The sequence below is a fragment of the Anolis carolinensis genome, unplaced genomic scaffold (assembly GCF_035594765.1).
Source record: "Anolis carolinensis isolate JA03-04 unplaced genomic scaffold, rAnoCar3.1.pri scaffold_8, whole genome shotgun sequence".
Classification (NCBI taxonomy): domain Eukaryota; kingdom Metazoa; phylum Chordata; class Lepidosauria; order Squamata; family Dactyloidae; genus Anolis; species Anolis carolinensis.
The window spans coordinates 1,402,997-1,429,831 of NW_026943819.1; the positions used below are offsets into that span (position 1 = coordinate 1,402,997).

A 26,835-nucleotide genomic window follows, 5' to 3' on the forward strand; every position below is an offset into this window, starting at 1 on the left:
CCGGGGCTGCCAGGCAAACCTATCTCCCTCCCCGCCAAGGAAACCATCCCCACCGCCCTCCCCTCCTTCAGCCACGGACCGACCGCTCTCAGGGCATCTCCTTGCAGAATATTCTTTATTGGTTTCAGGGGCAGGGGCTCTCTCTGTGTGTACACTGGAATGTGTTATAAGGCCTAAACGCATTATTCGACAGGGTTACAAAATCTCCTTTAAATATCACCTCCCCCACCCGAAAAAAAAGACCCCCTAAATTTGTTGTTGGAACTATGCCTTTTAAAAATCAGACAAGACGGCTGGATCAGTAAGATTCATGGCGACTCCTCTACAGGGCTGAGCTAGACCTCCCTTCCCATCCCTCCCCCATCCCAGGACACTTTGGAAAGAGTCACTTCAGCAGCAAACCCACACCAACCACAGGGAGGAGGTGGCTCCATAACACCCAGTGAGGAGGAGGAGTTTGGGGTATTGGGGAGGGGGCTGCTGGGAATGGAAGCAGAGGAGGAGTGAGCTTAAGGATGGAGGAGGAGAGGAAGGGGCCTAGGGCTGCGCCAGAGGAGCAAGCAGTCTCTCCCTGCCCGGCTGTGCCCGTGAGAAGGTCGGCGGGCAAAGCTCCGTGTCTCCCGGAAACGTGGGAAAGCCGCCGCCTGTTTCCCCCCTCCCCAACGGCTCCAGTCTTGGTCGCTCCTTCCCAGCGGAGAGGGCTACAGGATCTCGTATTTGTCCACCAGGAAAGTGGTCTCCGTGGAGAACCTCACGGGGCTGTTCCCATCCACCTGGGTCACTTTGGTAACCTGAGAGAATGAGATCGAGAGAGGAGAGGATACTTTGCTTATTCATCCATTGAAACATATTTACTATAGGATATTAATTCACTGAAAGTCATGTTCTTTCTTGTTTTTATGAATATGCCCCTGGTGGCACAGTACCGTTTCCCCGAAAATAAGACAGTGTCTTATATTAATTTTTCCTCCCAAATATGCACTAGGTCTTATTTTCAGGGGATGTCTTATTTTTCCATGAAGAAGAATTCACATTTATTGTTGAACCAAAAAATAAGGAACATTTATTATATACTGTACAGTAGTTGTCATCACAAACCAGCCTAACCAGACAAACTGTGAATCATATCAAGAATTTCTTGTTACTACTAATATTTCCATGTACAACACTTTGTGGTACGTACATTTACCGATCCTGCATGCTCTGGTGTTCTGTTTGGCGGACATGCTTCCAAACAAAAACTTTGCTAGGTCTTACTTTTGGGGAGGCCTTATATTTAGCAATGCAGCAGAACCTCTAATAGGTCTTATTTTCTGGGGATGTCTTATTTTAGGGGAAACAGGGTATGTTAAAGCGCTGAGCTGCTGAACTTGCGGACTGAAAGGTCCCAGGTTCAAATCCTGGGAGCGGAATGAGCACCTGCTGTTAGCCCCAGCTCCTGCCAACCTAGCAGTTCGAAAACATGCCAATGTGAGTAGATCAATAGGTACCGCTCTGGCGGGAAGGTAACGGCGCTCCATGCAGTCATGCCAATGGCCACATGACCTCGGAGGTGTCCATGGACAACACCAGCTTTTCGGCTTAGAAATGGAGATGAGCACCAACCCTCAGAGTCGGTCATGACTGGACTTAATGTCAGGGGAAACCTTTACCTTTACCTTATGTTCTAGATTTTAGTTGTCATGGTTTCATAAGCCATGAATTAATACATCATCTGGTTCCAGTACAAGGGAGCATTAGGAGTATGACTCTGAGGTCCAGGGTTCAAATCCCCACTCAGCCATGGAAACCTACAGGGTGATCTTGGACAAGTCACGCTCTCTCAGCCTCAGAGAACAGCCAAGGCAAACCTATCTGGACCAAATTCCATGATACCGTGTTTCCCCGAAAATAAGACAGTGTCTTATATTAATTTTTGCTCCCAAAGATGCTCTAGGTCTTATTTTCAGGGGATGTCTTATTTTCCCATGAAGAAGAATTCACATTTATTGTTGAACAAAAAAATGAACATTTATTATATACTGTACAGTAGTTGTCATCACAAACCAGCATAACCAGACAAACTGTGAATCCTATCAAGAATTTCTTGTTATTTCCATTATTTCCATGTACAATACTCTATGGTACGTACATTTACCGATCCTGCATGCTCTGGTGTTCTGTTCGTTGGGCATGCTTCCAAACAAAAACTTTGCTAGGTCTTACTTTCGGGGGAGGCCTTATATTTAGCAATTCAGCAAAACCTCTACTAGGTCTTATTTTCTGGGGATGTCTTATTTTAGGGGAAACAGGGTAGGTCTGTGTTAAGGTGACCATAACTCAGAAATAACTGGAAGGCAACAACAATCCTATAATATAATATTATGGTGTAATACGATGTAATAAGAATTATAATTCACTATTATACTTGTATATTTATATTACATGCAATATTACTAATAATATTGCAATATAGTCGTATAAAATAATATACTGTATGTATATATACTTGTAAACCACCCTGAGTCCCCTTCGGGGTGAGAAGGGTGGGATATAAATGTCACAAATAAATAAATAAATATGGCAGCTATTAGCTTGAAATACCCACCCAACAGTGCTATTAAAAATCTTAATACTGTGTGCTCCACCCGTGTAGTATATTACATAGGAGCCACAGACTTACACAAACTCACAGTTCCAACATCACAATCTCCAGGTGAGTCAGTCACACAGAATGTGCTCAAATAAATCCCTGACATCACCATTTACTATATTTTGATTCACCACTTGTGGTGGAGGAAAGGGAGAAGAGAAGGTGGTATTTTATCAGTCATGACATTTGGAGGATTTTTTAATTCCTCTCCATAGGCTAGGAATAATGAAGCGAAGAAGGGGGCCAGGAAGACATTATTCCACCATGTCCCCTGTGTCCACATAACAATATAATAATATATAATACTCATTCATATTATGCTATATTAATAATATATTGTATATACATATATTTATAATAATATTATAATGTAATAATAATAATAATACTTTTTTATACCCCGCCTCCATCTCCCCGAAGGGACTCGGGGCAGCTTACATGGGGCCAAGCCCAGATAAAACAGCAAACAACATACAGTAACATCAGAAAAAACAAACAAAAAGTAAATTAACATTCTAAACATAATAATAATAAAAACATATAAGTATAAAAGACAAGAAAGGTAAAACATGGATTTGGCCCCCAAGTAGATAAAATAAAATGTACTGGGTAAAGTGCAGTGATTGAAAATTGTAAATGAGGTAGATATTTAAGTGCTATAAAATAATACTATAAAATAATGCACTATTATAATTGCATATTTATACTACATGCAATATTACTAATAATATTGCAATATAGTGGTATAATACAATATAGTAATATATGATGCTTATATTGTGCTATGCTAATAATATATTGTATGTACATATAACTTATAAGCCACCGGGTCCCCTTCGGGGTGAGAAGAGTGAGATATAATTGTCGCTAATAATAAATAAATAGGAAACTCCACTAGCTTCTCCATCTCTGAACATTTTTTCCTTGAATTTCATTTGTGGGAGCACAATATTCTAGATCGGCCAGGGAAAGAGGGTGGCCAGGCCCTGCCCTTTGCCCACCTGGATGTTGCAGTAGTTCTTCTTGGAGACGAAGGAGACGTGGACGGGGAAGAAGTCGTTGGGCTGCCCGGCGATGCTGAACTCCAGGCTGCCGCTCTTGGTTTTGGCGTCGATGACCGGCAAGCACCACTCGAGGAGGTTCCTCCGGGCGTCGTGGCGGTACTCCCCGTCAATCTCCCCGATCACGGGGGCGCCCACCCCAGGCCTAGGCAGAGAGGCAGGCGGTCAGCACCCAATCCCTCACTCTCCCCATCTCTTATACACAAACACACAAGACAGGAGGAAGCTCCAACTCACGGCAGCGGGATGGTGATCACCACGTCGTTCAGCTCCAGGCCCTCCTCCTGCAACTCGTACTCGATGTTGACGTCGCAGCCGCTTCCGCTCTCTGAGGGCCAGCAGTTAACTAAGGATAGACAGGGCCCCAGTTAGCCAGCCTGGAAGTACGGAGGCCTGCATGGGTCTGTCTCTGTGACCCTGTCCCCAACTCTCATCCCCGAAACTCGTACTCACTGGTCAGCGGGATGAAAGACTCCTCTGTCGTCTGCAGCCGCCACTTCAGCACTCCCACGTCGCTGTTGATGGGGAAAGATTTCTCCGGGTTCTTCAGGCCGATCAGAGACTCCGTGGTGAAAAGCTTCTTGTCCACATTGGGGTGGGTCTGGAGGGAGAGGACCAGGGGAAGAGATCGCTGCAAAGGCCCAGAAACCCTGCATCCCTTGGCCCCTCCCACAAGAACAAGAGCAGAGCTGTCCAACCTGTGTGTCATGAGCCATTGTGTCGACTGCAGCGTGTAGGAAACACCAAGAAACCCCTGAGTCTATGTGAAGCCAAAAACCATATAGGTTGCTGTGAGTTTTCCGGTCTGTACAGCCATGTTCCAGGAGCATTCTCTCCTGACATTTCTCCCACATCTATGGAAGGCATCCTCTGAGGTTGTGAGGTCTATTGGAAACTGCTTACTCTGCAGAGATGCCTGCCACAGATGCAGGTGAAACGTCAGGAGAGAATGCTCCTGGAACATGGCCAGACAGTCCAGAAAACTCTCAGCAATCCAGTGAAAGCCTTCAGCAACACAAAAACCATATACAGTAGAGTCTCACTTATCCAAGACTCACTTATTCAAGGTTCTGGATTATCCAAGGCATTTTTGTAGTCAATGTTTTCAATACATTATGATATTTTGGTGCTAAATTAGTAAATACAGTCATTACAACATAATATTGCTGCGTACTGAACTACTTTTTCTGTCAAATTTGTTGTATAACATGTTTTAGTGCTTAATTTTTAAAATCATAACCTAATTTGATGCTTAATAGGCTTTTCCTTAATCCCTCCTTATTATCCAAGATATTCGCCTATCCAAGTTTCTGCCGGCCCGTTTAGCTTGGATAAGTGAGACTCTACTGTAGTTCTAAAAATATAAAGGAAAGGTTTTCAAAGCCTTATGTGGCTCCGGTCCAGGTTATCTGAAGGACAGCATCTCTTTATCTAAACCTGGGAAATATCTATGACTTACGGGGGAGGGCCTTCTCTCGGCCCTACCACCCATTCCAGCATGCTTGAATAAAATCCCATATTATCTGGTTTGAACTGGAAAATATGGCAGTGTGGACTCAGATAACCCAGTTCAAAGATATTCTGGGCTATATGGCTGTGTGGAAGGGCCTTAAAAAGAGAGACTGGGAGTAGAGCAGAGCTAGGAGGGCTCAGCCTCTGGAGGACAGACAACGGACCACAGCCTTGGAACTCTGACTCGGCGTTCCTCTTACCTGGAGCTGCACCCCCTTCTTATCCTCGTTGTCAACATGGATGCGAATCCGGGCAAACTTTTCGTCCAGGATCCGCAGCATGATCATGCCATGCAGCTCCATGTTCTGGAGGCCCCCGTCTCGGCCACAGGTCAGGGAGATTTTCTCTTCTATTTTCATGTGCACGCTGAGGAAGGGAGCAGCAGGGTCACAACAGCCCCTTTGGTTTGGCCGCAGCACAATCATGCCCAGGACAGAAAGAAGGTGCCCCAGGTCTCCCTCCCATAAGTCACTCCCTTCGCTGCCCAGGGCTCTGCGCTGCTCACCTCTCCATGTTAATGGGCGGTGCAAGGACCGCGGCTGCATCCGAGGAGCGCTTCCCGATTGAAGAGGCAATGATGTTCTCTCCTTCAGATTTCAGCTTGTCCACAAAATTGTCCACTTCCTTCCCTTTGGCACCAAGCTTGAGTGCCTTGTTGGAGCCAGATGGCCTAGGAAACAGGAAAAAGCAGAGCCTTTTGGAAGAGGTCCTTTGCTGCACAGCAAGGAGTCGAGAAGAAGCCCTGCTGCAACCTTCTTCCTCCCTCCAGAACCACTTTGCTTCTACTAGGAATCTGCCACTTTCCTACCTGGATGGGATTGGAGTCACTTTGGGCTTCTCGGTCTCAATGATGGTCTCTGTGATCATGGCGGCCGTGGTCCCTCCCGAGACGGCAGAGCTGCCAAACCCCCCGAAACCTGGCGCTTTGGTGCCCCGGCGCTCAGCGTCCCGGCGCGCCTGCTGCAGCTCCTTGGCTTTCCGCCGCATTTCTGCCTTGGCTTCGCGCTCCTGTGTCTGAATAATACAGAAACAGGCACGTAGTTGATTATCAACATGCCCAAAACACAGCGCTTGACCTTTGCCAAACGCACCGACGTCAGGAAAGGAAATCTAGCCGCACAAAGGGGAGACGCAGAGGAGGAAGCCTTGGGCCTACCTCCCGGACGGCTCTGAAGACCTTCTCCTCGTGGGAGTCCATCTCGGTAAAGGTGCGGATCTGAGCCAGGTTGACGTTCTCTCGGTAGCCGAGGGCCACGATCTCGTCAAAGGCAAATATTAGGTCAAAGCAATGCTCCGAGATCTCGTTCTCTTCTAGCGCTCTGCAGTATTCAGGGATCTGGATGGAAGCAGAGAAAGACAGAGAATTCCTCCTTTTTAGGAGCCTGTTTTCTATAGAAAAAAATTGCACAAAATATCAAATTCAAGAGGCTCATGTTTACTTTCCCTCTGCCTGGGACACTTGGAGCAGTATCCCTCTGGAAGGTCAATTGACTGAACCCTGGTCTGCTCAATCTACAAATACACATACCTGGCAGTAATTTTACACAAGTAGAAATAGGGATGAATACAAACAGGCTGCTTGTGTTTCAACTTTTGCCTCGAATGTTTTAATATTGCACAGAGTGTCCATAAAGTCTCTTTACCAGTTAAATTTAAATGGTAAAAAGATTTTAAATAGTAAAGAAACTTGTACATCCTTTATATTAAACTACATTTTGATATGCATTTGTACAGGTGCATTTCAGTCCTGCCCTGCCTCAAGCCAATAAGAGAAACAGATAATAAATAAAAATTATTATGTTTATTATGGTTATGATTATTATTACGATTTCAACACCGTTAAAGCACACACTACCTTTTCTTAAACTCTAAAGAAATATAAACAGCTACCATTTTCCTTTCCCTTCTGTAGCTCTCGCTACAGCAATCAACATCATGTACTAATCCACAACGGAGTTTCCTTCTCATTAAATAAAGGCGGAATGGCTGCCTTCTCCGCATCGCTTCCCTGCCAAGTCCCATAAACCCTGCAGATGCCAGCAAGGACTTCCTCTGGAACTGAAAAGCCTAAAGATCAGCCCCAGGGACATGGGTATCGCCCCACCATGTGCATGAGCCAGGGCCCGTCCTTCACCTCCCCACAACGTGAACGAATGGGACCCTCACCACTCGGGAGAAGAGCCGCAGCGTCTCCAGGTCCTCCAGGATGTTGCTGTTCTTGGTGGTGATGAGCACCATATAGAGCTTCTCCATGGGCTGGTAGACGTAGCGCACGCTCTCCGTCTCCACGAAAGTGTGCTGCTTCCCGGTGTTCATGAGTTTGGGGAAGGCCGCCAGCAGCCCCTCGATGCGCGTCCGGGTCATCTCCACAAACTGGCGCGAGACGATGGCCTTCCCGGCCTTGGTGCAGACGGCGGCAGCCAAGAGCACCTGCGGGAGGGAAGGAGAGGCTCCCATCACAGAATCATAGCACAATCATGAGAATTGGGAACTCAAAGGGGGCCCTCCTTCTGCCAGGCAGGAAAAGCACAATCAAAATGCCCCCAACAGATGGTCACCCAGCTTCTGCTTAAAAACTTCCAAAGGAGGAGCTTCCATCAGACTCCGAGGCAGAGAGTTCCACTGTTGAACAGGTTTTCTTCTTAGTCAGGAAGTTCAAGTGGAATCTCCTTTCCTGTCTTTTTAACCCATGGCTCCACTGCGTTTTAGTTTTCATGGCATGCTCACTCTTCCTTATGACCTCCTTTCCAATATTTATATGTGGCAAAGCCCCACCGTACTCCTTTCACAGAGTCACATGGGTGTTTTTCAAAATACAGTGGGGCCATGCAAACAGGAACCAGAGGAAAATCACCAACTAACGTTACCCTCAAAAGGACAATATATCTAAACAGATCATTTTGTTTAAAACTTAGGGGCGATACAAAAACCTAGTTGCCTTTCTTCCAAAGACATCTTTAGAAACTACTGACTGCTGAAAGTATGTAAATATCAATCGGGAAGTTTGGGGACAAAACAGTGACGGCTTTCAATTTTAGAATGAGATTGCATTAGGATTTAAAATGGCTGCGGTTCTCTATTGTATTTATTGATCAGTATGCAAACGGACTAAGGCCTAAGCAAATGCTTTCCAACCATTTCATGCTGGTGACTCCCTTTTGAGACATTTCACGACACTGTCATGTTCTACTAGCAAACCAGATGTTAAATCAGGCATGGGTCAACTTTGGCCCTCCCTCCAGGAGTTTTGGGAGGCTGTTAGGAATTGTGGGAGTTGAAGTCCAAAACATCTGGAGGGAGGGCCGAAGTTGGCTCACACCAGATTAAACCAACCCCTTATAAGAGATAGGGACACAGAGGCCCCCTCTACACTGCCATATAATCCAGACTATCAAAGCAGATAACCCTCATAATCTGCTTTGAACTGGATTATTTGAGTCTACACTGCCATATAATCCAGTTCAAAGTAGATAATCTAGATTTTATATGGTGGTGTATAAGTTGCCATGCCGGGTTTGTAATCATGAAACAGATGGGGACACAATACATTTCTTGAAAATATTTCAGTCGTATTTTTTGAAAATATTATTATTATGTTTATTTATATCCTTGCCTTTTCTCTCCATACAGAGACTCAAAGCGGCTCACAACTAAAAGCATTTCAATACAACTTAAAATATACAAATACTAAAACAGTATTAAACAACATTAATATGAATGTTGATACAGTTGGATACAGCACCAAATGGCAGAATGTCCACAGGTAATTTAAGTATTTTATGTGGGTAATAAAATCATTGAAATTAATTATACATGAACTGGATTATCTGAGTCCTCACTGCCATAAAACCTATTCAGTATGGATTTCATACAGCTGGGTGGAAGGAATCTAAGGAGGTCTGAGGCCAGATGTATAAAATCCACACTGAACTGGATTACCTGACAGTGTAGACTCAGTGCCCTTCCGCACAGCCCTATAACCCAGAATATCAAGGCAGATAATCCACAATACAGCAGAGTCTCACTTATCCAAGCCTCGCTTATCAAAGGTTCTGGATTATCCAAGCCATTTTTGTAGACAATGTTTTCAATACTTTGTGATATTTTGGTGTTAAATTTGTAAATACAGTAATTACTACATAGCATTACTGCATATTGAACTACTTTTTCTGTCAAATTTGTTGTATATCATGATGTTTTGGTGCTTAATTTGTAAAATCATAACCTAATTTGATGTTTAATAGGCTTTTCCTTACTCTCCTTATTATCCAAGATATTCGCTTATCCAAGCTTCTGCTGGCCCATTTAGCTTGGATAAGTGAGACTCTACTGTATCTGCTTTGAACTGGATTATCTGAGTCCTCACTGCCATATAACCAATTCAGTATGGATTTTATACAGCTGTGTGGAAGGAATCTAAGAAGGTCTGAGGCCAGCTATATAAAATCCACACTGAACTGGATTACCTGGCAGTATGGACTCAGTGCCCGTCCGCACAGACCTATAACACAGAATATCAAGGCAGATTATCCACAATATCGGCTTTGAACTGGATTATCTAACCCATTCAGTATGGATTTTATACAGCTGTGTGGAAGGAACCTAAGGAAGTCTGAGGCCAGATGTATAAAATCCACACTGAATTGGATTACCTGGCTGTATGGACTCAGTGCCCGTCCGCACTGACCTATAACCCAGAATATCAAGGCAGATAATCCACAATATCTGCTTTGAACTGGATTATTTTATTTTTATTTATTTACAACATTTATATCCCGCCCTTCTCGCCCGAGGGGACTCAGGGCGGCTTACAAAAATTGGCAAAATTTAATGCCCAAAATACAATCATAAAAACAAAACAATATAAACAGATCTATTAATAACATTGTTAAAACACATTATAAAAACCTTAAAAACGTATATATAATGATCTGAGTCCTCACTGTCATATAACCCAGTTCAGCATAGATTTTATGCAGCTGTGTGGAAGGGGCCTCATGGTTAAAGCCAGGCCTTTGAATGAGTCCCAGCAGAGAGCTGACAGTTCCCACTCTGGGGAGCATGGGAGCTGTAGTCCAAACCCTGGTGCACCATGGGACCCCCATTTCCCAACAACAGCCTCACAGGAGCTGCTCGTTGGAATGGACCACATATCAGCAACATGTTTGAGAGAACTCGAGCCCGAACTCTACTCTCGGAGTTGGACTTCAACTCCCAGAAGCCTCGACTGCCTTGCTCAAGGGTCAGGGATTCTGGGAAATCGAGTCCAAAGGCTTGGAAGGCCAGTGAGTCCCCCAAAGGCTGGGACGGCGGCCCAGGCCTGAGGGGAGCGTGGGGAAGGTGCCGGCGAGGTCCCCCCGCTCACCATGGCGTCGCGTCTCCCTTCCGGCCTTCCCTCCGAGCAACCGCTTCGTCCTCCTGCCTCAGAAGATGGCGGCCCCGAGCCACGTCGACCCAGGCGGAAGTGGCGTCACCACGCAGGGAGGCGCAGAGGCCCCGCCCTTTCCTCCCAGCGCCGCTCTGACGCCATTTCCGGGAGTTGAAAAAATTGTAAACACAGACCGAGCGTTGTCAAGGCAGCGGCAGCCACTTCCGGGGCGGGGCGAGCTCGGGCAGCAGGCGTTGCCATGGCGGCTTCGGGGCCTGGTCCTGCTTCGGGGCCGGAGCCTGGGCCTGGGCCTGGGCTGCAGACGCGGCTGGTGGAGAACCAGCCTTACGACGAGAGCCTGGAGGTGCACGAGGCCGAGGACGTGGCCAGCATCTACGCGCCCAGCCCCCCGCAGCCAGGTCTCATTGCATCAGTGGGGAGGCCTAGAGGCCAGCTTGGGCCCTTCAGGTGTTTTGGACTCCAACTCCCATTATTCCTAACAGCCTTAGAGGCCAGATTGGGCCCTCTAGGTGCTTTGGACTACAACTCCCATCATTCCTAACCTCTTAGAGGCCAGCTTGGGCCCTTCAGGTGTTTTGGACTCCAACTCCCATTATTCCTAACAGCCTTAGAGGCCAGATTGGGCCCTCTAGGTGCTTTGGACTACAACTCCCATCATTCCTAACCTCTTAGAGGCCAGCTTGGGCCCTCTAGGTGCTTTGGACTCCAGCTCCCATCATTCCTAACAGCCTTAGAGGCCAGATTGGGCCCTCTATGTGCTTTGGACTTCAGCTCCCATCATTCCTAACCTCCTTAGAGGCCAGCTTGGGCCCTCTATGTGCTTTGGACTCCAATTCCCATCATTCCTAACAGTTTCAGAGACCTAGAGGCCAGCTTAGGACCTCTAGGTGTTTTGGACTCCAACTCCCATCATTCCTAACAGCCTTAGAGGCCACCTTGGGCCCTCTTAAGTGCTTTGGACTCCAACTCCCATCATTCCTAACCTCCTTAGAGGCCAGCTTGGGCCCTTCAGGTGTTTTGGACTCCAACTCCCATCATTCCTAACAACCTCAGGCTGCTTCCTTTCCCCCCTCATCCGCTTAAGGCCCTTTCTGTTTCTAGGCCAACGCCCTGCCCGCCCTCCACACAAGGGCCTGGCCCCAGACAGCAGTGACGATGATGACGAGGAGGAGGACCACGACGCTGGAGGCAAGGTCCGTGCCAGATGGCCATCTGTCGGGAAGGTTTCACTGGCGAAAAACCTCTTTATTCTTCCCTCTTTATTCCTCCCAGCAGGAGAAGAAGGGCCCCCAGCGCCGCTTCAGCGGGAATGAGGTGGAGGATGAGGACGAGGATGACTCTGAGACCGACTCCGAGGATGAGGATGACGAGGATGAAGAGCATGGGGCGCCGCTGGAGGGGTATTGGTTGCTAACTGGAGCTTAATTACTGTATATACTCAAATATAAGCCGACCAGAATATAAGCTGAGGCACCTAATTTTACCACAAAAAACTGGGAAAACATTGACTCCAATATAAGCCAAGGGTGGTAAATTTCAGAAACAAAAAATAGATACCAATAAAATTACATTAATTGAGGCATCAGTAGGTTAAATGTTTTTGAATATTTACATAAAGCTCAAATTTAAGATAAGACTGTCCAACTCTGATCAAATCATTATTCTCATCTTCTTCAATGTCAATGTGCTTACGTATCCTTTTAATAATAATAGAGTAAAATAATACATGTAATAATAAATAGAGTAAAATGATAAATGCAATAATAATAATAAAATCAGAGTGAAATAGTAAATGTGTTAATAATAGTAATAATAATAATAAAAATAGAGTAAAATAAATGTAATAGTAGCAACAATAGAGAAAAATAATAAATGTAATAATACCAATAATAATAGAGAAAAATAATAAATGTACCATATATTCTCGAGTGTTGCTGACCCAAATATAAGCCAACCAGGACCCTCACCCGAGTATAAGCCGAGGGGGGCTTTTTCAGTCTTTAAAAAAGGGCTGAAAAACTAGGCTTATACTCGAGTATACACAGTATAAGGAGGAGACGACGTCCCTACTAAAGCAGCTCCACTGGCTGCTTATAAGTTTCCGGTCCCAATTTAAAGTGCCAATTTATGACCCACAAAGCCCTATACAATTCGGGTCCTGCCTATCTTCGCAACCACATCTTCCTCTATGAACAAGCATGGGCCCTAAGATCTGCTGGGGAGGCCTTTCTCTTGCTCCCACCACCATCACAAGCATAGTTGGTGGGGACTAGAGAGAGGCCAGCCCCCACTCTGTCCACCTTCCGCAGGGATTTGAAAACCTGGATGTTCCAGTGTGCATTTGAATGATGGTTAGTCCCTGTTCATGAATGCCTAGCCCTAATTTTCTGATAAGGTTGTATTCTGAGCAGAGAGTGATAGATTTTTGCAGGAGGTGGCTTTTGTCAGTGGCCCTTGTCTTACGGCTGGCTTTTTCCTCAGGGCTTACAACTCCGCGGACTACGACTACCTGCCCGTCTCCCTGGAGGTCAAGGAGCTTTTCCAGTACATTCGGAGGTGAGCCGGAGCAGAGGCAGCGGGGAACTGTGCCTCTTAGGGGCCCCTCCTGACTGGGCCTCCTTCCTCCCCAGGTATTCCGCCCAGATGATTGACCTGGAGCACAAGCTGAAGCCTTTCATTCCAGACTTCATCCCTGCAGTTGGAGACATTGATGCCTTCTTAAAGGTACCCTTTTTTTTGTTCTTGATTTCACTCCTGCTGTTGGGGACATGGATGGCTTCTTAAAAGAACAGTGTTAGGCAGGCAGGAATCGGCCAGTCCTTGAAGCTGCAAGGCCATACAGACTGGAAAACTCACAGCAATGCAGTGATTCCAGCCTTCGACAACATGTCCAGAGAAATGTGTTGTCGAAGGCTTTCATGGCCGGGATCACAGGGTTGTTGTATGTCTTTCGGGCTGTCTGTCCATGTTCCAGAAGTATTCTCCTGACGTTTCGCCCACACCTATGGCAGGCATCCTCAGAGGTTGTGAGGCATGGATAAACTAGACAAGGAAGGTAAATATATATCTGTGGAGAGTCCAGGGTGTGACAAGAGTTCTTTGTCAGTTGGAAGCCAGCGCTAATGTTTCAGTTAATCACCCTAATTAGCATTGGAAAGGTTTGTCTCTTGCCTGGGGGGCATCCTTTGTTCAGAGTCATTAGCTGTCCTTGGGGCTCCTCTGCCCTCAGAGTGTTGTTTCCCATCTACCGTTCTGATTTTTGAGTTTTTTAATACTAGTAGCCAGATTTTGTTCATTTTCATGGTTTCCTCCTTTCTGTTGAAGTTGTCCACATGCTTGTGGATTTCAGTGGCTTCTCTGTGTAGTCTAACCTGATAGTTGTTGGAGTGGTCGAGCATTTCTGTTCTCAAATAATCTGCTGTGTCCAGGTTGGTTCATCAAGTGCTCTGCTATGGCTGATTTCTCTGGTTGAGTGAGTCTGCAGTGCCTTTCATGTTCTTTGACTCGTGTTTGGGCGCTACGTTTGGTGTTACGTTTTTCCAGAGAAATGTTTTTGGAGAGACCGCCTCTGAAGGGGAATGTGGGCTGTTGCTTTCAGGTCCCCCGCCCAGACGGGAAGCCAGACAACCTGGGCCTGCTGGTGCTGGATGAGCCCTCCACAAAGCAGTCGGACCCCACGGTGCTCTCCCTCTGGCTGACGGAGAACTCCAAGCAGCACAACGTAGCTGTAAGCTGGGCAAAGAGGGAGGGAGGCAAGGAGGGGGCTGTTTGGGGGACGGCACCCCTCAACGGGAAGGGGCCAAGCAGGCCTCGGAGTACATCACAGCGGATGTAAGGACCAGCATCTTGTTTCTAGCAGCAGGTCAAAGTGAAGAGCCTGGAGAACGCGGAGAAGAACCCCAAGGCTATCGATAACTGGATTGAGAGCATCAGTGAGCTCCACCGCTGCAAGCCCCCCGCCACCGTCCACTATACCAGGTGGGTAAAAGGGAGGTCCAGCCTCCCACCTGGGCTTGGAGCGAGGGCTCCTGCAGGGCATTTGGGACTCGTGCGCCATGCTTTTGTCTCCCTTCCAGGCCCATGCCGGACATTGAGACGCTGATGCAGGAGTGGCCCCCTGAGTTTGAAGAGTTGCTGGGAAAGGTACGGGTGCATATCCTTCCTTCCGACCCTGACTCCTCGGGGAGGTGCATCTGCACATAACATGGCATATGTGTGAATCTCCAAGGCCCGTGGGCTGAATCCACCCCTCCATGTCATTTGACTCCCAATTCCTGTAGTAGTGACACATGGAAGGCTGTATTTTGTTCCATTTAATCAGGAGAGTGGGGTTTGGATTTAGTGTATGTATGTATACACACACACATATACAAATGTTTAGTGTGTTTTCAGGGTTTTTGTATTTTATGATGTTTTGATTTTATTTTTTATTTCCAATTTTTATTTTTTATTTTATTTTTTGTCGTTTTGTTTATTAAGTTACTGTTATGTTGCTCGTTTTGTCTAATGTGCCTTGTCCTGAAGTAACTGTATGGTTTTCTTTTGGCATTGAATGGTTGTCATATTGTTGGAAACTGCCCTGCGCCCCTTCGGAGAAATAGGGCAGTCTATAAATAAATTATTATTAGTATTATTATTAGAATAATAGAATCATAGAGTTGGAAGAGACCACATGAGCAATACATTTAAGGCTTGTGAAGATGATGTCTGACTTTAAGATGCCCTTTAATCTTTCCCCAACCTACCTCAGAACCACAAGGGCCATTGGGTTGTAATTCCTATTCTCAAAAGTGATGGGAGTTGGATGACCAGCCTCAGTTGGCATTTTAACTCTATCCTGAATTTTATTAGGTCCCTTTTATTCGGGTATTTTAACTGATGATATTTTGATTTTACTGCTACACTCCCCCCTACCAGTGAAGTCGACTGAATTGTATTTGGTGGCTGATTGATATTATTACTGCTGTATTAATTCCTGTTTTATTGTCTTACTGTGTTTTATTTTTTGTATATTGTGCAATGTATTTATGCTATTGTTTTTATAAATTATGCTGGTCGGGCCTTGCCCCATGTGAACCGCCCCAAGTCCCCATGGGGAGATGGCGGCGGGGTATAAATAAAGTTTTATTATTATTATTATTCAATAACATCTGAGGTAAATAACATTGGATAAAACTAAAGAGCACGATGTTGGCTCTCTGTCTCCATGTCCTTTGTTTTCTGTCCTCCAGGTGAGCCTTCCCACTGCAGACATTGATGCCAGCCTCGCCGAATACACAGACATGGTCTGTGGTGAGTACTAAAGCCAAGCCTTTCCCACCAGCCCGACCGGGCAGAATCTCCCTGTTTGTCTGGAGCCAATCTTCCTTTGCTCACCCCGAACTCAAAACATCCTCTTATGCCTGTCCCTCAGCTGTTCTGGACATTCCTGTCTACAAGAGCCGCATCCAGTCCTTGCACACACTCTTCTCTCTTTACTCGGAGTTCAAGAATTCGCAGGTAGGTGGGGTAACCCAAATATTACAATTGGTGCATGTTATTGTTTATTGGTGTATTGTATATTGTTTTGTATTTGATATTTCTGTGAGCCGCCCCGAGTCCCCTCCCGGGGGAGATGGTGGCGGGATACAAATAAACTTATTATTTTATTATGACACAGCAAACAAGATAGATATGCTGGATTTAGTATCACAAAATCACAAGTCGAACACTTCCCAAGTGTCTAGGACGGTGTGATGTATTTTTGGATGATGCGTGCAGATCCCAGTAGGGTGGCCTTTTGCAGCTGGCAGATCGTGATTTTGTCAATGTCTATTGTTTCCAAATGCCGGCCGAGATCTTTTGGCACGGCACCCAGTGTGCCCATCACCACTGGGACCACCTGCACTGGTTTCTGCCAGAGTCTTTGCAGTTCAATCTTGAGGTCCTGATAGCGGCTGAGTTTTTCGTCAATGTGACTGTCACCTGGGATGGCGACCTCAATGATCCAAACCTTTTTCTTTTCCACAACTGTGATGTCTGGTGTGTTGTGTTCCAGAACTTTGTCAGTCTGGATTTGGAAGTCCCACAGTATCTTTGCGTGCTCATTTTCAAATACTTTTGTAGGTTTGTGATCCCACCAGTTCTTTACTGCAGGGAGGTGGTACTTGAGGCATAAGTTCCAATGAATCATTTGTGCCACAAAGTTGTGCCTTTATTATTATTATTATTATTATTATTATTATTATTATTATTATTATTATTATTAACCCTCAGAGAGGCCGATGCTCTGGCCCGGGGGTCCCAGGGGGATTTTTCGGAGCAGGGAGCCATCCATTTGTGCAAGGGTCTCCCTCCCTCCCTCTTGCTCTTTTCCTTTAGCACTTCAAAGCCCTGGCAGAAGGCAAGAAGACGGCCAGCCCTCCTTCCAACCCGGCCTCCCAGGCTGGAGAGACAGACGTCCTGAGCTTCACCTGAGAAGAGAAGTACCGTGGGCAGAGGCCTTGTTTGCTTGGAGAGGGAAACTATTCACGTGACAGAGGCAACAGAGCGCAGAATGCCCAGGATACCAGGTGGAAGGGGGGGGGAGGGAGTCTCACCTGAAGGCCCCGAATCCCTGGGTTTGGTGCTAGAAGACACTATTCCACATCTCATGTGCTTTGTGTGGCCTTGTGTGAATAAAGATTTGCTTTTGGTACTACTTTGCAGTACTACTGAGGGGCCAAGGGAATGTTTGGGGGGAAACTGGAGCCACTTTCCACACCTTAGGGATGATAACGTCTCTCCTTCCTCTCGATGCCGCGAGGGTTGCAGCTAATGAAACCCTGCTTCACTTTGCCTGTTGATATGCAACCAAACACCGCACACCCATGGTCCTTCTGCGACCCACATCATTTATTCATTGTTATGTATAAACACGATTAGAGATCTCGTTTGAATCCTGGCTCTCGCCGTCGGCCCTGACCAAGGCAAAGGGGGAGGGAAGGGGCAAAGCTCACCTGTTCAGCAAGAGCCCAGGATGTGCATAGAAAGAAGCAAAGGGCCACAGCCCCTCATTGGGGAAAGTGCAAAAGGTGCGTGCATCAGAGGATGAGCAGCACAGGGCTGAGCTGTGGGCCAGGGAGGGGAAGCAGCCATGCGGAGGGAGGGAGGGAGGGGTCTACATTCAAGGTGCTGGTGCTGCCGTTGTGGCCCTCACCCAGAGCACACCACAGATATGGCCCGGCCCTTCCTGCCCAGGACCCCAGCCCTGACTCCCTGGAGCCCTTTGCAATGTCCTGCTCCAAGGGAACAAGCACCTTCAAATCGCTTTGAATGCGATTTCCTGCTTCTTGGCAGGGGGTTGGACTGGATGGCCCATGAGGTCTCTTCCAACTCTACGATTCTATGATTCTCGGCACGCCTTTTCATCGCCTTGGGCCTCGAGGGGCCTTTGCATCCACTGGTTGGGATGGGAGTCATAGCCAGATCTCATCGCTGCTCATGCTGGAGGCTCGGTAGATGTACCCCACCATGGGGAATTGGCCCCAACCTGCAAGGGCAGAGGAGGAGCAGGATAAATAATAATAATAATAATAATAATAATAATAATAATAATAATAATAATAATAATTTATTTTTCTATCCCGCCACCATCTCCCTGAAGGGACTCGGGGCGGCTAACATGGAGCTGAGCCCAAAACAAAACAGAATAAAGCAATTACAATGAATATCAAAACAAAACAGTAATAATATACTGTATATACTCGAGTATAAGTCGACCTGAATATGAGCCGAATCACCTAATTATACCACAAAGAAACTGGGAAAACAATGACTCCAGTATAAGCCGAGGGATGGTACATTTCAGAAATAAAAACATATACCAATAAAATTACATGAATTGAGGCATCCGTAGGTTAAATGTTTTTGAATATTGACATAAAGCTCAGATTTAAGATAAGACTGTCCAACTCTGATCCAATCATTATTCCCATCTTCTTCAATGTAAATGTGCTTATGTATATTTTTAATAATAATAGAGTAAAATAATACGTGTAATAATAATAATAATAATAATAATAATAATAAATAATGCATGTAGTAATAAATAGAGTAAAATAATAAATATAATAATAAGATCAGAGTGAAATAATAAATGTATTAATAATAAAAATAGAGTAAAATAAATGTAATAGTAGCAACAATAATAGAGAAAAATAATAAATGTAACAATACCAATAATAATGGAGAAAAATAATAAATGTACCATATATTCTCAAGTATAAGCTGACCCAAATATAAGCCAATCAGGACCCTCACCCAAGTGTAAGCCGAGGAGGGCTTTTTCAGCCTTAAAAAAAGGGCTGAAAAACTAGGCTTATACTCGAGTATATACAGTAAATAAAATAAACAATTTAAACATTTTAAAAATACAATATAACACACAAAAACAGAACAAATGATTAATAATACAGCATCAACCACTGAGAGATAAAAGGGGTCAGGCATATGAAACAACAATATCCAAAGCTTTAATAAAGTGCATAAACAAGTGTGAGAGAGTCAACTGGGATAATATGGGATAAGGTCAGGTAGGAAGGGATTAAAGTGCTTAGAAGTAATGTCTCGGTGAAAGGGTCTATCATGTTGGTGAATTAATCAAGGTAAGGTAAAGGTATAGGTTTTCCCCTGACGTTAGGTCCAGTCGTGTCCGACTCTGGGGGTTGGTGCTCATCTCCATTTCTAAGCCAAAGTGCCGGCGTTGTCCATAGACACCTCCAAGGTCATGTGGCCAGCATGACTGCATGGAGCACCGTTATTATTATTAATAATAATATAATATTATAATATATTGTATAGGTAAAGGTAAAGGTTTCCCTTGACGTTAAGTCCAGTCATGTCTGACTCTGGGGGTTGGTGCTCATCTCCATTTCTAAGCCAAAGAGCCGGCGTTGTCCATAGACACCTCCAAGGTCATGTGGCCACTGGCATGACTGCATGGAGCGTTGTTACCTTCCCGCCGGAGCGGTACCTATTGATCTACTCACATTGGCATGTTTTCGAACTGCTAGGTTGGCAAGAGCTGGAGCTAACAGCGGCCGCTCACGCCGCTCCCGGGGTTTGAACCTGGGACCTTTCGGTCTGCAAGTTCAGCAGCTCAGCGCTTTAACACACTTCGCCACTGGTGGAATGGGAGATTCCGGGACCCCCGCATTTGGCACAAAGAGGGGTCCAGGCACCCCTCTCCCCTTCACATGGGAGTCCTCCTTGCAGAGAGGAGCGTGCCCTCTCCCCAATTCCCAAACACTGGGGAATAAAGTCACGTCCGAACTAAACCCAAACTCCCACCCAGGTGTTTCCCAGTGTGGCGCCCCATCCGCAGCATGCGGGGCTTTGTATGCCAACCAGAAAGAAGGTCCCCAGTGGGTCACCTTTTCCCACCCCACTGTGTCCCTCACCTCTCTCCAGCAGGACCAGGCGGTTCTCTGGCTCCGAGACAGCCCGCTCCTCCTCCTCTTCTTCCGTGGGAGCTTCCCCTGCGGAGAGAAAGAGGGGTGGGCAGGGAAAAGCCTGTGCCCCCCACGCCCTCCCCAGAGTGGACCCCCCACTCACCTGCCCTCCCGGCTGTGAGGTCGTTCAGCTGCAGGTTGGCTGGGAGAGACACGTTTGCCCGCGGCATCCGTGGCGCCTGGGGCTTGCGGTTGTTGGAGTCGCTGTGCGGAAAGAGCAGAAAAGGCCTAGCAGGGCAAGGGGTTAGGGGTGATGTGCGGGGGTCCCTCACATAAAGGGGTCCCTTGCCCATTGCTTGGAGGTCCAGTCAGTACCCAGACGTCCCAAGGGGCAGAGAACGTTCCTCGACCCCAAACTAAGCCCCCACGGGTGGGAAGGTTACCTGGAAGGCAGTGGAACAACTGCTGGGAGGGAGTGTCCTGGAAGGAGCACATAAGAGAAATATTATAATATTAATATTAATAATACTCCTGGTTGTGTGGCTGGCGTGACTGCTTGTAGCGTCTTTTTGCCTTTTCCCGCCAAAGTGGTACCTATTCATCTACTCACATTTGCATGTTTTCGAACTGCTAGATTGGCAGGAGCTAGGGCTCACAGCGGGAGCTCACCCTGTCCCGCGGATTCAAACTGCCAACCTGCAGTTCAGCATCACAAGGGCTCAACCCATTGCACCACCGTGGCCCCTCTGGCTGTGTCAGGGCCCAGGTGAGGAAGGCTGGCCAGGTGGCAGCCAGGGTTCCCCACTCATTTACTCACTCGCTCACTCACCTGCCTTTTTCTTTCCCTTGCGGCAGAGCAGGCAGCTGAGCAGGGCCCCCAGGCACAGGAAGGCCCCCAGGGCCAGGGCGGCCCCCACCACCAGCGCCAGGAGGGGCAGTTCAATCCGCAGGTCCAGCAGACCTGGGGAAGAAGCAGAGACACAGGACAGAGTACTCGGGTACTCTAACAGACTCAAGCCTCAACAGTCTTCTAACTTCTAACTGGCTTCTGTTCTCTAACAGACTCAAGCCTCAACAGTCTTCTAACTCCTAACACTGGCTTTTGTACGCTAACAGACTCAAGACTCAACTGTCTTCTAACTCCTAACACTGGCTTCTGCATTCAAACAGACTCGAGCCTCAACTGTCTTCTAAATTCTAACACTGGCTTCTGCACTCAAACAAATTCAAGCCTCAACTGACTTCTAAATTTTAACACTGGCTTCTGCTCTCTAACAGACTCAAGCCTCAACTGTCTTCTAAATTCTAACACTGGCTTCTGTTCTCTAACAGACTCAAGCCTCAACTGTCTTCTAAATTCTAACACTGGCTTCTGTTCTCTAACAGACTCAAGCCTCAACTGACTTATAAATTCTAATACTGGCTTCTGCTCTCTAACAGATTCAAGCCTCAACTGTCTTCTAACTCCTAACACTGGCTTCTGCACTCAAACAGACTCAAGCCTCAACTGTCTTCTAACTCCTAACACTGGCTTCTGTCCTCTAACAGACTCAAGCCTCAACTGTCTTCTAACTCCTAACACTAGCTTCTGTTCTCTAACAGACTCAAGCCTCAACTGTCTTCTAAACTATAAACAGACAATACATTAGATAGAGGAGGCTTGAGAAGGTTGCTATTTTACCGCTCTGCAGGACGGAGGTGTTGGCGACACTTCCCGGCTCCTCTTCCACCCAGATGGACCGGTTGCCCACCAGGCCACGCAGCTGGAGATGGAGGCCATTGTGGTCGCTGGGCCAGGGGAAGGTCTTGGCCTCCACGATGAGGAAGTGGGAGGTGTTGACGGAGGTCTGCCCCTCGGGGTCCACCCAGGTGATCTGGGCCGGCGGGTGGGCCTCCACCAGCACCAGCAAGACCAGTAGGAGGCCCGGGCCCTCGCTGTGGTGTGCCTCCAGCCGGACCAGCTCCGGATGGACTACGTGTAGAGGGAGAATCCGGAGTTAGACTTGGGCCGTCCATGGATTCCTAACAGCCTCGGGCCCCTTCCTTTCCCCCCTCAGCCGCTTAAGCGGCTGAGGGGGGAAAGGAAAGGGCCCGAGGCCAGGAATGGTGGGAATTACTCCAAAACACGTGGAGGTGGCTAACTCTAGGATTTTGGAACCAGACTCACACTGGACGTCGAGGAGGACGGGGGCGCTGGAGGCTCGTCCCGTGGCCAAGTCGGTGGCGGAGCAGTTGAGTGGCCGCTCCAGCCGCTGAGGTCCGGCCGCGAAAGTTCCGTGACTCCCCTCCTCAAAATCCCCGCTGCCGCTGCCCTCGCCCCCGGGCTCGGCGGTCGCGAGGAGACTGGACTCTCCGCTCTTCAGGAACCAGGAGAGCGAGGGCGCCGCCGCCAAGCAGGAGAGGCCCACACCCTTGGACCCCGGTGCCTCTCCGTCGCCGGGCTCTGCCGCACCTGCCAAGGGGAGACTCACTCAGCAGCCGAGGTCAACACCGCAAGCAAAGCAACGAGGGAGGGGGTCTGTTGGGCAAGAATGTGACCTCTTGGGGGATATATTTTGGGGTCTCCCGCTCTGGAGGCCTTTCTTGTTGGAAATAGTGACCACCCAAGCCTTTATTAATGTATCTATTTGCTAACCTGCATTCTATATGTATGTTGATTGGCCAGTTTGGCGTGAGAGGGGTTATAGACATGTTAGTGTACTGAGCATGTTCAGGCACAAGACTCCATTTTGTAGTCAGTCCTCAAGGAGCCTCCGGTGGCCTAGGGGATAAAAGCCTCGTGACTTGAAGGTTGGGTTGCTGACCGGAAAGCTGCCAGGTTCGAATCCCACCCGGGGAGAGCGCGGATGAGCTCCCTCTTTCAGCTCCAGCTCCATGCGGGGACACGAGAGAAGCATCCCACAAGGATGGTAAAACATCAAAACATCCGGGCAATGTCCCCTGGGCAATGTCCTTGCAGACGGCCAATTATCTCACTCCAGAAGCAACTCCGGTTGCTCCTGACACGAAAAAAAAAAACCCCCTCAGTGGAAATGGAAGTCTCCTTTAGACCTCAGTGGAGGCAGATGCATGTTTGCATCAGACCTCAGTGGAGGTGGATGCATGTTGCTGTTTGGACTTCATAATAATAACAATAATACTTTATTTATACCCCACCACCATCTCCCCGCGGTGACTTGGGGCAGCTTACATTGTTACAAAAGTAACAACACAAATACATTAGCACAATATACACAGGTTAAAACATAATAAGGTAATAAAACAAAGTTAAAACAAAAGTTAATACAACAATAATACAGTAGAGTCTCACTTATCATATCATGATATTTTGGTGCTAAATTCGCAAATACAGTAATTACTGAACTACAGTAGAGTCTCACTTATCCAAGACTCGCTTATCCAACGTTCTGGATTATCCAAGCCATTTTTGTAGTCAGTGTTTTCAATACATCGTGAAATTTTGGTGCTTAATTCATAAATATAACATAATGTTTTGGTGCTTAATTTGTAAAATCACAACCTAATTTGATGATTAATAGTCTTTTCCTTAATCCCTCTTTATTATCCAAGAAATTTGCTTATCCAACATTCTGCCGGCCTGTTTATGTTGGATAAGTGAGACTCTACTGTACTTTTTCAGTCAAATTTGTTGTATATTTGCAATTCTATATTTGTAGTTAATTTGTTACTAGCCAATGTTTTTGTAGTCAATGTTTTCAATACATTGCAATGTTTGTTTTGGTGCTAAATTCATAAATACAGCAATTACTACACAACGTTACCATGTATTGATTTATCAATTCGTTGTACAACATGCTGCTTTGGTGCTTAATTTGTAAAATCACAACCTAATTTGATGTTTAATAGGCTTTTTTCTTAATTCCTCCTTTTTATCCAAGATATGAGCTTATCCAAGGTTCTGCCGGTGAGACTCTACTGTAGTACTTATAAGTATAATAATAATGACAACTTATAAATACTATTTATACATAATAATAATAATAAAACTGTATAAATAATACATACCTATAAATAATACTATGATTATACTATATAATGCAGATAAATAATAGTGTTACAAATAATAATAAATACCTATAAACAATAGTACTAATAAATAATAATAAACAATACTTATAATATAATGAAAATAAATAGTTATAAATACAGTAGAGTCTCACTTATCTAAGACTCGCTTATCCAACGTTCTGGATTATCCAACGCATTTTTGTAGTCAGTGTTTTCAATACATCGTGATATTTTGATGCTAAATTTGTAAATAAAGTAATTACAACATAACATGACTGCGTATTGAACTACTTTTTCTGTCAAATTTGTTGTATAACATGATGTTTTGGTGCTTAATTTGTAAAATCATAACCTAATAATGTTTGATAGGCTTTTCCTTAATCCCTCTTTATTATCCAACATATACACTTATCCAGGGTTCTGCTGGCCCGTTTATGTTGGATAAGTGAGACTCTACCGTATGTTATTTTTCAAAGAAGACTTTGTTTTTTTAATCTCTGAGTGCATGTTTTAAACTAAGAGTTTTCAAGGGAGGGCCTATCTTTTGGGCAACTGCAATTTCAACTTTAAAGAAACAACCATCCTCTGCTAAACAGATAGATATTTCTGTCGTGGCCTGTCTTTGGTCCTCGGCAGTTCGAAGACATGGTTCTTCAGTCTAACCGCTGAGTGCCCTGTGTGCCATGGCATAAACGCTTATGAATATCACTTGTTCAGACTTCTAGCAAGGTCGTGTTTTTTTCCCCTTGGCGAGTGGTTTGCAAAAGGGGGGCATCCTGATGTTCATGGAGATTCGGATATGTGCCCAGAGACTGGCTACAGTTATTTCCCAATACAGTAGAGTCTCGCTTATTCAATATTCGCTTATCCAAGCTTCTGGATTATCCAACACAGTTTGCCTCCCACCCTGATCCACAGCTGTTTCTCTAGGCAGCGAGGACTGAACTTTTTATGGATTTAATTTCCAACAATGTGGCTACTGTAAGGTCATTTAATGCAGTTCTGTCTTTATTTGTAGCCAATTTCTTAGTAACCAATGTTTTGTCAGTCAATGTTTTCAAAATACAGTAGAGTCTCACTTATCCAACATAAACGGGCCGGCAAAATATTTTTGTCGTGGCCTGTCTTTGGTCCTTGGCAGTTCGAAGACACGGTTCTTCAGTCTAACCGCCGAGTGCCCTGTGTGCCAGGGCATTAAACGCTTATGAATATCACATGTTCAAGGTAACAAGGTCGTGTTTTTTTTTTTCCCCCTTGGCGAGTGGTTTGCAAAAGGAGATTGGGATATGTGCCCTGAGAATACTGGCTACAGTTATTTTCCAATAGTTTCTAATCAAAGGTTGAGTGGCTGTCTGTGGGGAGGGTTTTTGGCGGCCCCCTCCTCGGGCACTCACTCACCTGGCGAGGCGGAGAGGAGCAGCATCGGGAGCAGAGGGAAGCCGGCCATCCTTCCTTTTCTTCTTTCCTTCCTTCCTTCCTTCCCGGCCCTCACCCCATCCTCCGGCTTCCTCTGCGGCGGGAGAGGCTCGCAATGCGGCGCCGCGCGCCGTGGGACCCACGCGTGCCCCTGGCCCCGCCCACAGGCCCTTAGCCCCGCCCACAGGCCCCTAGGTGTGGGGTGAAGGTGGGCCGGACAAAAGGACGGCCCACGCGGGGCTTCAGGGCTCCTTCCTGGCTCCTCCTGCCAGACAGACAGAATTGTCGGGTTATCCATTCTCCTTGTCGATACAGGGAATGCCGTGGATGTAGCCTGTCTGGATTTCAGGAAGGCCTTCGACAAAGTCCCCCACGACCTTCTGGCAAGGAAACTAGTCAAATGTGGGCTAGACAAAACTACGGTTAGGTGGATCTGCAATTGGCTAAGCGAACGAACCCAAAGGGTGCTCACCAATGCGTCGTCTTCATCATGGAAAGAAGTGACAAGTGGAGTGCCGCAGGGCTCCGTCCTGGGCCCGGTTCTGTTCAACATCTTTATTAACGACTTAGACGAAGGGTCAGAAGGCACGATCATCAAGTTTGCAGACGACACCAAACTGGGAGGGATAGCTAACACTCCAGAAGACAGGAGCAGAATTCAAAACGATCTTGACAGACTAGAGAGATGATTGGCCGAAACTAACAAAATGAAGTTCAACAGGGACAAATGCAAGAGACTTCACTTCGGCAGAAAAAATGGAAATCAAAGATACAGAATGGGGGACGATGCCTGGCTTGAGAGCAGTGTGTGCGAAAAAGACCTTGGAGTCCTCGTGGGGAGGAAGGTGAACATGAGCCAGGAATGTGATGCAGCAGCTAAAAAAGCCAACGGGATTCTGGCCTCATCAATAGGGGAATAGCGTCTAGATCCAGGGAAGTCCTGCTCCCCCTTATTCTATTCTGCCTTGGTCAGACCACTTTACCTGGAATCACACTGAGTCCAATTTTGGGCACCACAGTTGAAGGGAGATGTTGACAAGCTGGAAAGCGTCCAGAGGAGGGCGACTAAAATGATCAAAGGTCTGGAGAACAAGCCCTATGAGGAGCGGCTTAAAGAGCTGGGCATGTTTAGCCTGCAGAAGAGAAGGCTGAGAGGAGACATGATAGCCATGTACAAATACGTGGAGGGAAGTCATAGGGAGGAGGGAGGGAGCTTGTTTTCTGCTGCCCTGCAGACTAGGACACGGAACAATGGCTTCAAAATACAGGAAAGGAGATTCCACCTGAACATCAGGAAGAACTTCCTCACTGTGAGAAAGGCTGTTTGGCGGTGGAACTCTCTGCTGCAGAGTGTTGTGGAGGCTTCTTCTTTGGAGGCTTTGAAGC

At 46.5% G+C, this 26,835-nt stretch overlaps 3 protein-coding genes across 6 annotated transcripts; 1 reads left to right on the forward strand and 2 right to left on the reverse strand.

Annotated features, from left to right (window-relative positions):
• Positions 1-98: 98 nt before the first annotated feature.
• arcn1 (archain 1) lies at positions 99-10,725 on the reverse strand. Its single transcript, XM_008122864.2, has 10 exons — positions 10,571-10,725; positions 7,372-7,635; positions 6,362-6,541; positions 6,014-6,219; positions 5,711-5,875; positions 5,406-5,571; positions 4,147-4,294; positions 3,931-4,039; positions 3,634-3,838; positions 99-791 (listed from the first exon to the last, which is right to left on the reverse strand). Exons 1-10 carry the CDS (start codon positions 10,571-10,573, stop codon positions 702-704), a joined length of 1,536 nt encoding a protein of 511 aa, XP_008121071.1. The 5' UTR covers positions 10,574-10,725; the 3' UTR covers positions 99-701.
• Positions 10,726-10,771: 46 nt separating this feature from the next.
• ift46 (intraflagellar transport 46) lies at positions 10,772-17,270 on the forward strand. Of its 3 annotated transcripts, none has more exons than XM_008122866.3 (11): positions 10,772-10,992; positions 11,696-11,787; positions 11,867-11,994; positions 13,076-13,150; positions 13,225-13,318; positions 14,193-14,321; positions 14,451-14,572; positions 14,671-14,737; positions 15,826-15,886; positions 16,008-16,093; positions 16,955-17,270. In XM_008122866.3, exons 1-11 carry the CDS (start codon positions 10,833-10,835, stop codon positions 17,048-17,050), a joined length of 1,110 nt encoding a protein of 369 aa, XP_008121073.2. In that variant the 5' UTR covers positions 10,772-10,832; the 3' UTR covers positions 17,051-17,270. The 3 variants fall into 3 exon arrangements, with proteins under 3 accessions (XP_008121073.2, XP_016853786.2, XP_003229018.2); XM_016998297.2 differs by having other exon boundaries at positions 10,773-10,992; positions 14,454-14,572; XM_003228970.4 differs by having other exon boundaries at positions 10,773-10,992; positions 11,870-11,994.
• A 175-nt stretch (positions 17,271-17,445) lies between these two features.
• tmem25 (transmembrane protein 25) lies at positions 17,446-25,814 on the reverse strand. 2 transcript variants are annotated; one of them, XM_062961244.1, is made up of 8 exons: positions 25,432-25,814; positions 22,172-22,456; positions 21,686-21,976; positions 20,834-20,965; positions 20,448-20,484; positions 20,168-20,292; positions 20,014-20,091; positions 17,446-18,104 (listed from the first exon to the last, which is right to left on the reverse strand). In XM_062961244.1, the coding sequence occupies exons 1-8, from the start codon at positions 25,745-25,747 to the stop codon at positions 18,031-18,033; spliced, it is 1,338 nt and encodes a 445-aa protein (XP_062817314.1). In that variant the 5' UTR covers positions 25,748-25,814; the 3' UTR covers positions 17,446-18,030. The 2 variants fall into 2 exon arrangements, with proteins under 2 accessions (XP_062817314.1, XP_062817315.1); XM_062961245.1 differs by having other exon boundaries at positions 20,168-20,268; positions 25,432-25,804.
• Positions 25,815-26,835: the final 1,021 nt, after the last annotated feature.

Bases quoted from the DNA above. Each gene is read 5' to 3' on its own strand.
- arcn1 (XM_008122864.2), bottom strand. The intron at 5,876-6,013 runs GTAGGAAAGTGG...CCTGTTTCCTAG, and splicing joins GTGACTCCAATCCCATCCAG to GCCATCTGGCTCCAACAAGG. The intron at 4,040-4,146 runs GTGAGTACGAGT...GTCTATCCTTAG, and splicing joins GTCTTTCATCCCGCTGACCA to TTAACTGCTGGCCCTCAGAG.
- ift46 (XM_008122866.3), top strand. From the start codon at position 10,833: ATGGCGGCTTCGGGGCCTGGTCCTGCTTCGGGGCCGGAGCCTGGGCCT. The intron at 11,788-11,866 runs GTCCGTGCCAGA...TATTCCTCCCAG, and splicing joins ACCACGACGCTGGAGGCAAG to CAGGAGAAGAAGGGCCCCCA. The intron at 13,151-13,224 runs GTGAGCCGGAGC...CTTCCTCCCCAG, and splicing joins CTTTTCCAGTACATTCGGAG to GTATTCCGCCCAGATGATTG.
- tmem25 (XM_062961244.1), bottom strand. From the start codon at position 25,747: ATGGATAACCCGACAATTCTGTCTGTCTGGCAGGAGGAGCCAGGAAGG. The intron at 20,485-20,833 runs GTGAGTGAGCGA...TGCTCCTTCCAG, and splicing joins CAAGGGAAAGAAAAAGGCAG to GACACTCCCTCCCAGCAGTT. The intron at 20,092-20,167 runs GTGAGTGGGGGG...TTCTCTCCGCAG, and splicing joins CCTCACAGCCGGGAGGGCAG to GGGAAGCTCCCACGGAAGAA.